The sequence below is a fragment of the Empidonax traillii genome, unplaced genomic scaffold (genome assembly GCF_003031625.1).
Source record: "Empidonax traillii isolate 1590-97213 ecotype Southwest subspecies unplaced genomic scaffold, ASM303162v1 scaffold699:size334557, whole genome shotgun sequence".
Lineage (NCBI taxonomy): Eukaryota > Metazoa > Chordata > Aves > Passeriformes > Tyrannidae > Empidonax > Empidonax traillii.
In genome coordinates this window covers 162853-179711 of record NW_020955892.1, presented here as the reverse complement: position 1 = coordinate 179711, position 16859 = coordinate 162853, and the positions used below count along the sequence as shown (strand labels likewise).

The 16859-nt window shown below is 39.7% G+C and overlaps 2 protein-coding genes across 2 annotated transcripts in view; one reads left to right on the top strand and one right to left on the bottom strand.

Moving 5' to 3' along the window:
- The window catches only part of LOC114065817 (monocarboxylate transporter 2-like), a 75905-nt gene extending 60505 nt beyond the window's left edge, over window positions 1–15400 (bottom strand). Inside the window, exon 1 of the mRNA XM_027899990.1 lies at window positions 15083–15400. The gene's annotated coding sequence lies outside the window, so the exon portion shown is untranslated. The remainder of the gene's footprint in view (window positions 1–15082) is intronic.
- The window catches only part of LOC114065816, a 51424-nt gene continuing 48697 nt past the window's right edge, over window positions 14133–16859 (top strand). Inside the window, exons 1-3 of the mRNA XM_027899989.1 lie at window positions 14133–14212; window positions 14506–15068; window positions 16361–16465. Of these exons, the coding sequence (XP_027755790.1) occupies window positions 14133–14212; window positions 14506–15068; window positions 16361–16465 (748 nt within the window). The remainder of the gene's footprint in view (window positions 14213–14505; window positions 15069–16360; window positions 16466–16859) is intronic.

Genomic DNA, 16859 nt, shown 5'->3' with positions numbered 1-16859 from the left:
TTTCATCAATCTCACGCATCATACTGACTTTATCCCAAGAAATGCTGGAAAGGATGAAACTGCCTGGCCAAAGGAAACAAAAAAACATTTTGATGACTCAGATTGGAAAAAAAATTAAACTTTTTCTTGTCCTAGATATTCACTGAACAACTGATATTAAAGCCTCAAATCTCTTAGAAGTGCTTTGTTTCAGAATTTTAGGCAGTCTCTGGGACAGATTTTATGTAACAGCAAACTGCTGTTACTTTCACTGCCCACCACTTTGAATGTTCACAGAGGAAAAAGGCAATTCTCACAATATGTTTCTTAGTTTATCTGAAAATAATGCTAATGATTATCTGCATTTCTAAGAGCTGTGGCAATCTCACATGAAAAGTGAGATGAGGTCTCAAATTACTGGAAGCTCACCCAATAGAAAGTTGCTTGAAGAGAAAGACGAGCCTTATCATGAGAAAGTATTATCATTTAATTGATCTCTCTACTGTCTAAAACTTTAATTTGAATCTGAAACAGTTCCTTCAGAAAGGATGAAATATACTGGAAATAATGCATGGCAGTGATAGGTGAGCCTCTAATGCCAAACTACAGGGAGGACTACTTACAAGGGGTGTTCATCTCAGAACTGAGGACAACAGCAGGAAGGGAACGTGTTTGCTGACACAAGCACATAAGAAGAGACCAACAAAGGAAGTAAACATGGGTTGCTGAATTCTGACAGAGACCCTGTGGTGACAACAGTACCACGTTTCCTATTATTGGAGAGAAGTAGGAAGGGAAGCATTGTTATTGCTGGATACCTTCTGTTAGATTTTGACAACTTGTGTTTAGTCCCAGGTACAGCTTCTCACTTGTGTCAGCAAAGCCGCCCTCTCCTGCTGTGCCCTTTGGTGGTAGGCCCTTCCTTCCACAGGATCCCCATCCCACCCCAGGTAGGGGAAGAGAAAATCATCTCTAGCCTCAAGATTTATGAATCTGTGAGAAACAGCCACAGAAAGAGGGATTAGTAGCCAATACCATGGCAGTGCCCCCTAGACAAATGAGGCTGCAGATGTCTTCTAGGGATGCTGACCGCACGGTCCACACGAACAAGCACAGTACAGCACCAGCCTGGCATCACGCTGAAGGACTATAGCTGCCTTTTGTCCGTCCGCTTCAGATAGAAATGAGAATGGCTAAAATCTGTGCCTACACCAAGGCTCAGCTTCTAAATTCAGGGAACTGATCATGAGGTAGAAGGTCAGAACTAATGTTAAAGTGTGCTTCTGAGTGACAGCGCTAATTGATAAAGGGCAGTGGCAGGCAGCTGGCCTGCAGTTCACTGTCAGTTTGAACTTGACAAAAACAAAAGTTAATACTGTCTTGGACCATTGTCTATAAAAATGTACCAATACCAAGAGGGCTATTACTCAACTCACTATATCATATGACAATATTGCAGTGTATTTTTGAATAATAATGGCAGTGGAGTTTTACATATAATACAAATCCAGCTACTCAAGAGCTCCTCTGAGAAAGGTGCTGGTTTACTGAAGCCCAGGCAATATTAAATGTAACATTCCTTCCTGGAAAGAGACTGAGATTTTGTTCCAGGATCATAAGACCAAAGTGGTACAATTGAAGTAAGTTCATCATAACCATTTAGTCTGGATGCTGATCTGAACTTTAGCTCAGGTTTTCTCCTGACTAACATCTGCTTAAGAACATTGTCTGTTTATTAATAGACACTTAAAAAAAAAAGTCTTTTGCATAAAGTCATGTAATACTGTTAATATTGCAGCACATTTTTTCTTTCGGCCACAGTCAAGGATGTTGGTCTTCTTGAAAGAATGCTTTACGTTTGCAGTGGCAATAGTACCTAAAGCTATATAGAGGTTTGTTCTAATAATGGAGGTTTGGTTGTAAACTGTTTTCTGTTGGTGTGAACTTCTAAATGTTTTTTTTGGTCTAATCCCCTGAAAACCTCAGTTACTGGGTGATAATCTCCATTTCTCCTATTTCTCCTACCAGTATATACTCTAGCTTTACACAATTTGGGGAAGATTTAAGCTTGTAATACAGCTCTACAAGATATTCTTTGGTTTACACACAATTTGTGACTTTGCCTGATTTAAGGGAGGGATTCATCACAGCCATATTTTGACAGTGACAGTGCTGACATCTGGATGTGATCTGGATACCTAGATTCCACTTATAGTCAGAAGGGAAGTACTGGCACACCTCTCACTAACCTGTTTTAGACATCTAATCTATAATGAGATGATATGTGGTCTCCAAGTGCCTATATCTCTCCATTATATAAAGTATATCTAGATAAGTTGCTCAAATATAGATACATATGATACTGAACTCTGTATTCAGATGAACTTAGCCTTATAGGTTCATAATACAGTTTCTCAGTACTGCAGTGGACTGAAAATAGTGACCCAGTTCCTTCTTTCATTTCAATACTTTTAAATCTTAAGTCTTTTGGGTAGGACATATAATAAAAAGGGCTACCCTGTTTATTTAGCTCTTACAAAACAAGAAAGTGAAAAATGTATGTCCTGGATTCTAAAAATGTTCTCTTTGTTTTCTTTTGAACAGATCCACAGCTTAACAGCATACTGTTGAAATCTGAAATTTTGCAATCTTTTCTGTATTGCTGAGAAAAATATGTTCAGTTTAGCTGAGTAATGAGTCTCTGAAAAAACATGTGCTGCAATGCCTATATTTTTGTCTCTGTGTTTGTAAAATGTGCAACTCAGGAATGTTGCATCACAAACATTTTTGTGGCTATCATGGCTGCATAGAAGAAAATTTATGGAAGGTGCAGATAAACTGCTTTATGTACATACCATAGACAACTAATACTATATTTTTTGAAAGTAAATATTCAAGTCAAGTCTTATGTAAAAAAGCATAACAAAGCAAATCTATGTCTTGTAAGACAAAAAGTGACAAATTTCATATGTGCAATTTTAATTCACAGTTTAGTCAACTACTTCACTGCATAAACCATCCAATTAAAATTTGAAATAACATCCAGTGCCTTACAGAACACACAGAGCAGCTTACCTTATGTAAAGGCTAGACAGTTGCCCAGAGATGTAGAAGTGGAGAGGCAGCATTTTTAGAGCCAATTCAAGACTGTACTGATTACATTGTTAACAAGACAGTAATTTTTATAATGGATAAATGCTACTAATGTCTCATATTTTTATGAATTTTGTGAGACTGTATTTTATTGTATCTGAATATGTGGCATTCCAAAGTTCTATAAAAGTACCTGGTATGAAATACAATTTATTTTTAATAAATGTGGAAGAGACAGCAGAATATATTTTATTCAGGCAACAAAATAGCTAGGGCTGTCTCTGATGATGTAGATACCAAATATGCATCAGGGACAGCTCAAAACTCACCAAAAAAAACCCCAGTAACTGTTTGCCCAAGGTACTGCCAAGTCTTTTTGAATAAGCTCAAGAATTCCATGGAAGATCCACTTGTGGAAGAAAGTAGGGGAGGGGGGAAATGGCAGTAATAATTTTAAAACTATTCTTTGTGAATTATTTGAAAAATATTATCATGCAAGCCTGAAGTTTTGTTGGTGTAGATAACTTAGATACACAAGAGCTTGAGTAATAAGAAATGCTGTAGGGTGTGACAGTACACAAGTTTGAGTGTGTTCAGTATGAAGGAAATGCAAATCAGAAAAGCATGCTGCATGTCACGTTGCCCAATATGCCAGCTTTTGGACTGTTTCTTATCTGTTTCTATGTAAGTATTCTTTTTCAGTGGGTAGACTCGAGATAGTAAGGAGTGAATGCAGAAAACAGTAAGGAGCCATGAACGTAGAACAGCAGACCAGACCTGCTGTACCTGGACAATATAAACCACAGATTTTCTCATCAATCTCCAAAATGGCAATAACTCCTCTCTCGTATACCACCCTTCAGAATAAGCCAAACACACTGATGGGTTAAAAACCACCTGTGCACCAGTTGCAAACACAGAGGTTAAAGAGTAATATCAGTAGTTTCCTTCCCACCACCTGTACATTATCTCTCATTGCAATGACACTGTAATGAAAATGTATACCTCTCCACCAGTTCCTTAGTCTGCCAGCCCTCCCCCATGGCAGACACTGCTTCAGCCTGCTCCACAGAACACTCACTGCCCTCCCACCACTCTTCCTCTCTAATCCCAACCTAAAAGGCTGGTGGTCTCACCCCCCTTTGGTCTGACAGCTGTAGTAACTCAAAAACATGCCAGCATACAAAGTCCAAGGCAAGGAAACACTACTCCATAAATGACTTATGACTTATTCATCACAAAACTGGTATTTCAAGTTTCCCCTGGTTCCTTGCTTTCTCTTCAGCTGTCCTCACTATCTTGTATTTAAATGTACCTTTAAGAATACATAGAATACCTAAAAAGTAACTTTTAAAGCTACTATATCAGGGCAGAGTTTAGCTGTGATTATTTGACTATCACCTAAAGCCTTAAATAAAGAAGTATAAACTTGGCCACTAACATTCTTCCCTATTTAAAACACTTCAGTAGTTTGTTAAGAGCAAATATGTCCAACTCACTAATACATGACTGTAATTCTTCCGTTTTGCTCAGATCACTTCAGATTCTTGTACCAAATCCATCCCTTGTCTTTTACAAATTATTTGTGGGAAAGCATTCTTTGAGAATACTCAACGTATTCTTTTGAGTAGAAAAATACCTTTTTCTAGTCAGATCAAAAAACGTATGTGAGCCTAGTTCAGTGGAACTGAGTGTATTCATGAGATTTACTGCATGTTAGAAACTAAACTGTGTTCTTCAGAGGGAAGAGGATGGTATGAGGACATTGCAAAATGCAAGTGAAAAGGATAACAAGCCTGAATGCAGTGGTACTACTGCCTTTGCTGGCATCTTAATTTTTAATGGTATGCAACTTGTGAAAGCCTGTAACTCTTACCTTTAACTTTGTAATCTCTGTTGTTGCACAGTTACTATTTTAACCAAAAATATGAGTTTCCCACCTGCAAGAATATGTTCTCTAATTTAAAGTTCACGATTTACGTACAGACACATAAGCTGCTAAGTTTGTGTTATATTTGTTGGAGGTACACTCAGCTTTTAATCTGGATTTGGACTACAATTAAGAGAGGCATTTTAAACAAGTAAGCAATAAGTGTAGGAGTATGTTATAGTGGGAAGAAATGACTAGGGTATATACTAATTAAACATATAAGCACGGTGATAAAAATACTGAGCAATTGATGAAATAATTTTGTTTAATGACAAGGAGATATAACCCCTTGTGGTTAAAGGCTGTAGTATAATGTCTTTCTACTTTACCTACAGAGGCAGCTGTTTCGGCAGAAGCTTTCAGCCCTGAGGGATCAACTCTTGACTGAAGTATCTACAAGGGTAAAGCAGGCTTCTTTTTATGGGCAGAAATCCACACAAATCCTGCCAACTAAGGCTCCTCAGGAGACAGATACATTTTATGCAACTCCCAGCAGGCCTGAATACTGCAACAGTAGCCACCCTAGGTACATCTATTTGAGACAAATACAACAGGTTTACCTGTGGCAGCTAAAAGATGCAGATCAATGCATAGTTTCACTGTAGCTCTACAGCAGCTATTTTGTGCATAAGAGGTTATTTTAAAGATGGTGGCCCTAGTGCTAATACAAACCGCCTCTCAAAAGTCAGCCCAATGTCCACAACAGAACTGCTCAATCTATTCTAATTCTGCTGTTGAATTTTAGGATTGAATTTAAAGGCAGTCCTTTGACAGCCTCCACGTTGAGGCACAGAGGGTTTTTTAGGTAGCTTATGCTGCTATGGCTCTCCTCAAAAGCAGGACAGAAAATGAGTCAGTGCATTGCTGTACTATCTGAGGATTAAAGTCCAGCAGCCTGACACCTTATATCATGCACCCTTCCTTCTTCCTCTATCTTCAAGACTTTGTGTCTTCTCATTGTCGTCACCAGCCTTCCCTAATGCTGCTTAAAAAAACCCCGCTGCTACATCCTCCGAGACCGGAAATTACCAGTTCTCTGAAGGAAAAAAAAAATCAAAAAAACACCTTGGATAAGCTCTTCTCTCTTTAGGAAAAGAGACAGTCTCTCATGGTTCTCACGCAGCAGAAAGTAGGCAGCCCATTTCTATACTCAGAAGGGCCCAGATAAACAGTTCTACCAAACAAATAAGCAAACGGGGATTCCCTCTGTCAAGGTCACGGGAGCAGATGTAAATGAGCCTGGGAGTATGAGTTCAACCAAATACAAAAGGTTCTGTACTCAGTGGGGATTGGTTAAATAATTCAGGTCCAATCCTTTAAGAAGACCAACAAAACCCATTCTCTTCTCAGTAGGGTAACAGAAGCAAACACATTAAGTTAATGAACACAGCAGGGATTGACCAAACAGTTCAAACTCCCCTTTGAAGCAGCATGAATTCCTATGCAGCAAACAACCTTAGCCACTTGACACATGAAAACAGAACCTGCTCTGCTTTGGTTGGATGAGTGAAAACTTCCTTGATTACAGAAGTCCTTCAGTCTTTAGGGGGACTAAATTTACTATTAAATGCTGACTAAAAAATAATTTGTTTGTTTCTGACAATTCACATGCCAAGTCAAAGGAATAATGCCCAAAATGTCCTCTTCAAGCATTCAATCCCATTGTTTTCATAGCTGGTCCAAATTCTACATCTCCTCACATTCTTGTACTGCCAACATCCCCATCTGTTTCCATTATTCCTTCTATGCACCTTCTATCCAACTGTTCCAAAGAGGTCAAAAGGATCATGCAGAAAATACATACAAATGTTTATATGGCAGATCACTATAGGCTGTAAATACCACACTGCAACACTAGAACTTCCCAAAACAACAAAGCAATACACACGCACTATCTCTTCCAGTGCTTTCCTCATTTCCCCACTTCACCTCTCAGTATGCACCATGTTGCACACAGTTCTTCCTATTTTCGTATCACCTTGTGTATTTGTATATATATACATATATATATATATTACTCTTAGAAAACTATCTACTCACTTTTGTATATTCAGATGCCATAAAGAGAAGGAAGTAGATGTTTTCTTGAGAGAACAGCAGAATGAGATTCTCTGCTTATAAAACAACTCTAACTGCTGTTCAAAGTACTTATAAAATAGGTTATTTGGCATACAATTATAACATCTGGTTTCATCCAGTACATGTTGGTTAGTAGAGAGGATTGTTTAAAAGTAGGATTTAATCTTCAGTTGTTAAGAGATAACAACCTACTTACCCAGGATACAGTAACACAGAAATTAGAGATCCTAATTTAGGTGGCTAATTTAGGTATCACAAGTCTATAGTCCTGCATGCAAAAATTATTGTAGCTATACAGGGATAAAACTGCTAAATGGGGGGAAAGGAAGAATAGTAAGGAAAAAATTTGTAACTACCTTAATAAAGTTAAAAACATATCTTAGATCCTAATAAAACATATCATTCAGTGCAATTAAACTACCAACATAAGTATAATAATTTCAAAGTAAGCTTGGATATGTCAACCTACAATAGCTTTGCTAATTTTTCAGAAAACAGATACAAGAAAAAAAATCATGGTCTTACAGTTAAAATACATCTGCATTCAGAACAATATTACTTAAGTCACCATTTTACATATACAATATTTCAGCAATGCCAAAGTGTATCCAGAAGAACAAGCTCATTACCTAGCAAAGCAACATCTTGTTTCATTAACCCCTTTCTATGCTATTCTATTCAGAAGAAGAATCTACTTTAATTGTGGAAATTACAGATTTCTGTATCCTATTACAACACAACTATTCTTCAACAATAAAAACCTTGCTATGGCCTACAATTGGCATACAGAATTCATAAAAGCAAAAGGTGACATTCTCTCTATTCCTTTCTCAAAAACAAACAAACAAAAAAAAAAATTAAAAATCTGAAGACAACTAAAACCCGCTCTGAAAATATAACCCGACATTCCACTTCTGCTAGCTTGAAGATATATGCCTCTGTGAAATTCTTGAAAATAGTATTTTCTTAGGTTAATGTCTCTCCCTTCTACTCTGTTCTCACCTTCTATATTTGTCATTATTCTAAGGCTACATTTTCTTTGTGCCTTAATAATGACAACTGAAAGGCAGAACTAAAAACCAGAAGGATAAAGAATGCAAACATTTATAACTCTAAAAATAGCATAGTAAAATACAAATATTGGTTACTGTGGAGGACCATCACTTGTGCCATATAAAAGCTGTCCTGCAAGTGAGCATGTCTCAGAGTTTCCAGTTTTAATGTGTAAAATCCAGTATGCCAGTAGGATGAGCAGAGCAGAATAGTAACTTGCTAGTTTACCTTGAGTTTTTTTCTTCTAATAAATGAGGAGAAGGACAAAGCTCTCACAGAAATAAAGATAGGAAAGGCAGAGAAGATGGACAAATTACAGCATTTATTTGAAACAGAGAAATCATTTTGGTAATCATTATGAGAAATAATTTCCATTTAACCTAATCAGGCAAGTCAAAGCAAAGCAATCCAAAAGACTAAATGAGTCTTGGGAAGCAATCAAAAGAATCTTCAGCCATTACTGGGTGTAAACCATGAGTAACCCCTTGTAACCCAGTGGAACTGTACTGGAGGAAGAGAGCTCAAGCACGGACCTGGAGTCACAGAAACAGAGAATATGCCAATGTGTAAGTGAATGAGAGAAAACACCACAGTGCTTTTAGATGTCAGTTATAAATGCCCTACCTGGATTTCTCTACTTCATTCATTAGCTTTGCTTATCAACCCCTTTCATTATACTAATACAGCTAAAACCAAACACACTACAGTCTATGCATGGCACTAATAATGCTCTAGTATTATTATGTATGACTGAGGAAATAAGGCAAATCAAAATAATGCACCCCCGTATCCAGCATAACTACATCAAAACATCTCTTCTTGAGTAACTACATCAGAAAAACACAACAAAAAACTACCTTATGCCCCTAGCCAGTATAATTATATCTGCACAAGAGAAAGAAAACAGATCTCTTTTTCTTCTTATTCTTCACAAACACAAAGTATACTCCATGTTTTGTAAATACAGGGTATCATGGCACATTCTTTTCTGCCTATTTTCCTTAAATATACAACCCAGAGGTAAAAAAAAAAATACACAAGATTTTTTCATTTCTTGTTAAAACATGGTGTTGCGGTTTCTAATCATCGAGTCCCCTTATTCATCTTTTGTAGTGTTGGTGAGAAGGGAAAGAGGTTGCTTAATGGAAGAAAGGGAGTTAGGATCCCTGTGTGATACAATGAGACCTTACAAATTCCTCAGCGCAGAAAGAAATCCTTTAGTTTAATATTATGTATAAATTATTATAAAGATGCACATTCTAACAATGGGTTGGTAATAGGATAATAGGTCCGTCGCCTTCTTCAGCATCCAGCACCAATTTCCCTCCATAGTCTATTTTGTTTTCTCCACCTGCTCCCAGCTGCAACTCCCTTGCTCATCCAGCTTGAGTCTCTGCCCTATGCACACTTTTTTCTGCCTCTGAAACCAGTCTTCAGTTCCAGTTTGCAGTTTATATCTCACCAATTTTCACTTCTAACATCAGCAAGAAGCACTGATGAGAACACAGGGTCAAGTATCCAGATTCAGACCCAAATCCATCCCCGGCATAGCATGCAAAAGCAGTTAAACACTAGAAAAGATTTGTTCAGTGGACAGTATACTCAGCAAAGGCAGAATTGTCAAGGAATTTAGCAATTACAGTTGTTAAGAAATCAGACACCTACATTACTATGGGGAGCTTATTTGCATCATTAAGTGGTTCTTTTTTTTTATTTTGTTTTGTGAACTTGCCCTGAGGGCTATATTAAGAATGCAAACTATAGGGGCTCAATTTAGTTATCACATTTTAATTTTAATTCAATTTTAATTCAATAGCATGGAAAACTGTTGAAACATTCTACATAAAATGTTACCAATTTCCATATCTCAATAAAGTCAGCAAAGAAAAGCAACTATGTCTCTCAGAAGCCAGGTTCTTACAGCTGGTAGTTTGAATACAGTCTTGTGTTGCTACAAAAACTCTAATCCTCACTGCCAAATATTTATATTGTTATGCCAGAGATTTGAAAAGAATGTCACAAAGCATCTAATTTCTAATGTTTAAAAAACTACTCTAATACAAAAGCACATGCTGAAAGTAGGCACATTTCTCTGTCTGCAATACTAATCAAATACATCGCAGTAGGAACTGATTAAATTTTTAAAAAATCAAATATGCATTTTGCATATATGCTCTTCCCATTTTTGTCAGCACAGAAATGGTGAGTTCTTTTTCATTTGTTTCTTTGTGGGTTTAGTACTTCGTTCTTGCTATTTCTTGATTTCAGAAAACAAGCATTGAGAAGTACAAATCTGAAGCTGACACTGAGTTTGAAACTAACACAAGAGACAAATTCGGATTTCATCTTTTTTTTTGTCTCTTTTTTGCTTGTACCATAAACTGCAAGAATGTCTAAGTGCTGAGTGGCAAGCATGAATGCTAAAAACTTAATTAATCTATTTATCTAAAAAAAAAAAAAATCTATCTTTTGGGATGATGTACTGCTGTTTTGTGACTGATTTTACTAATTTCTACTAGTAAAACTGCAAAACACACATAGAAGGCAAGGTAGATCATTGCACTGCCAGTACCACCACTGCTTTGACACCAAATGGATAAAGTTCTTTGATTCCAAACAAATTTTGAACCCCATTACAACTCTTCGTTATATGTGCTATCCCTAGGTGCCAAACTTGGGAGTACAGCCAAGAGTTTGCTCAGACCAAGGCCACATGATTGAAGGATACTACATAATGGTCATGCCTGAAGCAGGAGTCTCGCCAGAAGGTGTAGCAGGATGAGCTACTCTAAGGGACCAAAATTTTAAAAAATATATAAAAATAAGAAAAGCCATGAAATACAGTTATTCTGTGCAACATACTTTCTTAATGTTCCCACAACACTTTGTTCATCACCTACAGTTGAGTCTTCCACTGGAAAACCTTAAAGAGAGATAAAAGTGAAATAACTACCAAGCTTGCTGTCAGAACAACTGGAAGCCTTCTTTTGGGGTCTACAAATACTCATGCTGAAAGAAAACAAACATTGTTAAAACAATCTTGCATGTTTGGACAACTTCAGTTGCAAAGTTTTATGCTTTAGCCATTTTATGTGGTTTGATACTGTCTATATCTTTCATAGGAACCATATGTAAAGAAAGTCAAATCACCTATTCTCAAATATTCAAACTTCTACAATGTTTAGGTATCCTGCAGTTTGTTGATAGCTGACTTAAAAGTACAAGTTTCCTACAGTCTAAAGTTATTACACAATTTTATAGGATTTACACTATTATTCAGAGCACTGCTTTCTTGTTGGTTGGAACTGAAATATATTTAATAATTTACTTTCAATAATCATGACACAAGTTGAAAGAAAATGCATCAGCACCAAATGAAAAAAAAAATCTGGCTTAAGTTCTCTAGTGCTTCCTGATTTTATGAATTAACATTAATTCCATTTCTTAAGATCTGAAGTCTTAAGGAAAAGAGTATGTGATGATAAGACTCCATTCTTTTCCTCCTTCATTTTTGGGAACTTTTGAAAGTGCCTTACCAGTGTTAATATACTTTTGGAAATGCTTATTCATTTTTTATCAGCAAATACTCTTCATTCACCCCTCTGATGACACATTGTGTCATGAGGCAGGAAAGCACCACGTCCAGAAAATAAAAAAATATTAGCACAGAACTGGAAGCTTGACCTTGAAGAGATACAAATAAAGAAACTACTTAAAGACAGTGCATAAACCAAAACTAAAAATAAAATCTTCAAAAGAAGGAGCTGAACGTGATCAATCTCCACTCCCTCTTCCTGACACAAATATTATGAATTAAAAATCTTAAGATTGCAAAGGTAAAACCAAATTGTGACTCATTCTAGTTTGCCAGCCACTGTGATCTGCTTAGGTAGCCCTTTGCTCTTCAATAAGAGTTTAACATTATTTTGATTGTTTGATCATAAGACTAAGAGCTACAAAAAAAATTGGATAGATTGTAAAGCCAAATAGAGCTCCACAGTCAGTTTGTCCAACATCTTCTACTCCTTAAGTCACGGAATAATATCTCCTTACTCCTATAACCCAATAACTTTTGTTTCAACACTGCAAACTTTTCTTCAAATGTTCCAAGATTCAAAATAAAATTACAAAAGTTGGCCTAACAGCTCACAAATACATTCAAGTCAAGGAATGTAGGTTTGGACTGAGATGCATATATGGAACTCAGCCAGTTTCTCATTTTCATTTGACACATAAAACAGATGGTCAGTGACCTCCTATTTTCCTATCTAACCTCCTCCATGGTTCTGTGCAAATATTATGCCATATATATTAGACAGACACAGAAACTGGTAACATTTGCTATTGATTTATAGCTGTGACCTAACACTTTTTTAATAAAAATCAAAATATAATTACATTTTTTCTAACTATTCCAATCTTGGAATAAATTTCATTTAGCAGCACAGATTATTAGTATGGTCCAAGAACATTCTTCTTGATCCTCACATAAGAAAATTGACAGCTTTAATTCTGGCAAATGGTGTTAAGGGATATAATTAATAGAGAATTCTATTCAGACACCTTCCTTGCTAAAGCAAAATCCTCATCAAGAAAAATGCATCTCTACAAAAGCATCATGTGATGTTGCAATAGGATATAAAATCAGGTGACTGTAGTCCCTTTCCTTGAACTGAAATAGGTCCAATAATACCCAGAGTGACTGAAAACAAAACAATCTGCCCATCGTAAAAAGAGGACAAGATAATTTAAGTAAGAAACAAAGGTTACTAAAGAGGACTTTTTCTAAAATGAAGAAAAACAATGAGTGCCCGAAAAATATATTAAAAAAGAAGCATGGTGTAGCGAACCAAATCCAAGAAAGAAAAGTAATGAAAGAAAAACAATTTTAAAAAACACCAGCTTGTGATTCAAGAATTGCTCTTTTCTCTCCCTTAACTTGCCTGACCATAAATTTAGGCTGCCAAAAGGATCTCCTGCCTCCATAAAATTTGGATTTTAAAATGGGGATTTTGCCATAGTAAGAGTTGAACGAGCTTAAGTCCTATATATACTACAGAGAAGTGATGACAGATAGAATTGAGTTAAAGAGCTGGAAGGACACTTTTTTAATATACTATTAATGATGCATTCATTTACAGTGCAAATTGCTGAAACGGAATTCCTTCACTCTCTACTGCAGCTGCAGAGTCTCAATATTTAACCACATTGAGAAGTTGTTTGTTTGTTAATTTCCCTTTGTAATATTTCAAAGTCTCCCCCTTTACACGTAAAATACCTGTTCAGATTAGTGTATCACTACACAATCTGATGAGTTTGCCTATTTGTGCCAGTTTGGTTTTCCACCATCCATGAAGACCTTCCATGAAGGCCACAGTTAGTATTTAGGCTATTCCACCACGCAGAAGGAGTAGATATTCAGCACTAATGCTCAAGTACAATATTCAGAATTAGCAGACAATAATGGAAGGAGAAAGGAGAGAGATGATTTGAAAATAAGAAGAGAATCACTTGTGCATTAGTCCCATATTTAATAGTGGTACATAAAAGAATATGCAGAATTACCCTCCAATGGAAGCTGCAAGCACTCATTTCATTACTATTTGATCAGTAACTTGAGAGCCACAGATGGAATTCACTATGGAAACAGGAGTGATTATTACGGAGACCAACCAAAGTAGAAGGGACACCTTCGTGAGCTTCCTTCGGTTTCTTTTTCCCAAAACACTTTTCAATAACACTTTCAGTGAAACTCTTACTGAAAGCTCAAGTTGGCATCTGGAAGTCCAGCTATCTACAAATGTTATTCTGTTTTGTATTGCTTTCCTATCTACCTCACTGGAAAAGCAGTGGAGAACCTGAGTCAGTTCTGTGACCCTGCAGGACTGAGAGCTAATGTGTCCTCCCAGGCACACCTGGGGACACTCTGGAACATGAACTGGGCAACTTCTCAGTCTTTTCTAAGACTCATTGCCTTTTAGGGGCCACTTCAACAAGCATGAACCCGGGACAATTGCACCTCACCAAGGAGACTCTTCAGACCATTCCCTTCAAGGACTGTGTACTAGCAGAGGTCAAGTAAAGAGAATGATGGAGAAGTATCTTCCTGGCTCTGGTACCAGTTACACCAGCAGCTCTGTACAGAGCCATTAACTAAAGCGACCCTTTCGAGATAATAATGCTAGAGTCGTGGGACTCAGAGCAGCCCAAAGCAGGGAAACCAGTGCTGCAGCTGCATGGAGCAAACAGTAGCTCCATCCAGATCCACCTCCTCCAAGGTCACCTCGACCACAGAGCTTCTTGCAGGCCCGTCTCTGATGACGGCAAGCGCGGCGGCACGTCTGTTGCTGCTCCCCGCCCATATTTCCCAGCGGAGCTCCCCGGGGTGGTGGGGGCCGGACTACGGCTCCGCTCGGGGTGGGCGCTGCCGAAGGGCGCGGGGATGCGGCGAAAGGCGGCCCCGGCACTGTGCTCGCCGCCCCACGGGGATGCGCGCAGCGGTGCGGGGGCGGGATCGTGCCTTGCTCCCCCCAGAGCTGCGGCCCCGGCCCGGCCCCGCCGCCCGCCTCCCTCTCTGCCCCGCTGTCAGAGCCGGCTGCCGCGGGGCAGCGGGGCACGGCGGGTGTGCGGCGTCTCCCTGCGGTGGTTGCTTTGGTACCGGGGCGGCGGCTGCGCCCCACGCGGGTTCCGTCCGTCTATCCATCCATCCATCCATCCGTCCGTCCATCCGTCCATCCCTGCGTGGGCGGCGGCTCGTGTATGTGTGTGACTGACAGTGCGGCGCGCACAGCGCGGGGCAGCCGCCCGCTCGCAGCCTGCCGGGGCACGGCGGCGCGCCCCGGCTGTGGCAGCCCCTTCTCCGTCCCCCGGAGCCCTCCCCAGTGGGGGCGACCTCAGCGGCCTCGCTGCTCGTCCTCCTCCTCCCTCCTGGCGGGTAGGTTACGTTACCTGGTCTCTAGCTCGGGCTGGATCTAATCTCGCGGCCGCCGCCGGCTCCTCTCCCTGCCGCGGGTGCGAGTGGGGGAATTAATTTATTTATTTTCCATGAGGTGCCCTCGGCAGCGGGAGAGCCCGGGCCGGGCGGCAGGGAGGGAGGCCTGGATGCTGCTGAGGGGCCGACGGGGCGCCCCTGTCCCGGGAGTGCTGCCGGGGAGCGGCCGAGACGCTTCAGCACCGGCGCGGGGGGGCGGGGGCTGCGGAGGAGACGCCTCTCGGGCTGCCCAACCCGGCTCCGCGGGGCCGGCGGGGGCGCGGCGCCCGGCCCGGGGAGAAGGGGATGGAGCCAGCGCCAGCGGGAGGTGGGGTGGGACGAGACGGTACGGGATGTACCGCGCCGCACCGGGCTAGGGAGGGCGGGCAGCGCCGGGCCCCCGCGCCACCTGGAGCCAGGCGTGAGCCCTCCCCGCCCACCTGCCCGCCCCGCGGCACCCAGAGCCGCTACGTTCTCCAGTAATTCTTTCCTTAAGGCCAAAATCCTGCAGTGAAAGAAATAAACATAAAATTGCATTATTAAAGCCTTAACCATCATGCCTATTCTTGTGCATAAAGGTTGCACATTATGTACAATACTTAAAATAGCGTGAGGAGGCTGGAATAATTAAGGTTGTTGACCCTGTGTCGCAAAATGTACAAAAGGAAATGAGATTGTCATAGTATTATATTTAAAAAAACAAACAAACAAACAAAACTTTATTGTATGCACTTTGTTAGTGAGAACTTTATGAATGGGATCTTCACAGGCGTGTAAAGGAACTGACACTGCCTGTGTATGGATAGAAGGAGAGAGAACTTGGGAATATTCTAGTTTGCTGAGCTGCTAGTGAAGGAGGGAAAGACTTGAACTTGTGCAGTTTATTTTTGTCTGTTTATTTTTCATTAATAACACTTGAATCCCTTAGCTGGCATCAGCCCAAAAAGTTTAGAAAAATAATCTGGAAAGGAGCATGTCACCCCTCAAAAAAGTGGCAACGTGAATGGCAATATCCATTACACATTCAAGATTGCATCCACAGAGGACTGCCATCTGAAGCACAAGTTAACAGAAATCAGGTTTCTTTGACTCCTTTTCTTATGAATCGGTTTCCTTTTATGTGAGAAGTGTTATTAATTTTTCTGTGTTTTAAACTATAATCAATAAAGACCTGGAGATACCAGTAATATAACATTTTATCCTTCCTTTATTCTTTAGGTTGTTGTTGTTATAATTTATGTATCATCTGCTTCCAGGGCAAGTTTTTCAGATTCAGGAGAGAATACTTTGTTACGTGTTTGTAAAGCAGCCAGGACTCTACAGTCTCTGGGCAGATTCTGGCACTGTACTCATAAGGAGCAGTAAGTAGTTCACTGGTAGAGACAGCAAACACTGTTCTTTCTGAAACAAACTGAACTGGAATAATTTTTTGACATTGCATAAACTGAGTAATACTTGAGTTACATATCTGAGTCCAGGAACATTTTTAGAAGCAAACATGGTGACTGACAGGGCAGCTTGTGTAAGTCGCAGTTACAATAATTTAGGTAGCAGTATCAGTCATCTCTTGCGCAAGTGTGTGAAAGGAGCCTGTGCCCAGCATCCTCACACCACAATATCTGTCCGAGCAGCAGGTTGCACTACAGGCTTTGGGGTCCACTAAGGGGCCCTCTATGACCCACAAGGGGCCCACTAAGCCAGTTGGAGGAAAGAAGAAATGTTAAGCTGTGACTCTTGGGCATGCAAGCAAAGAAA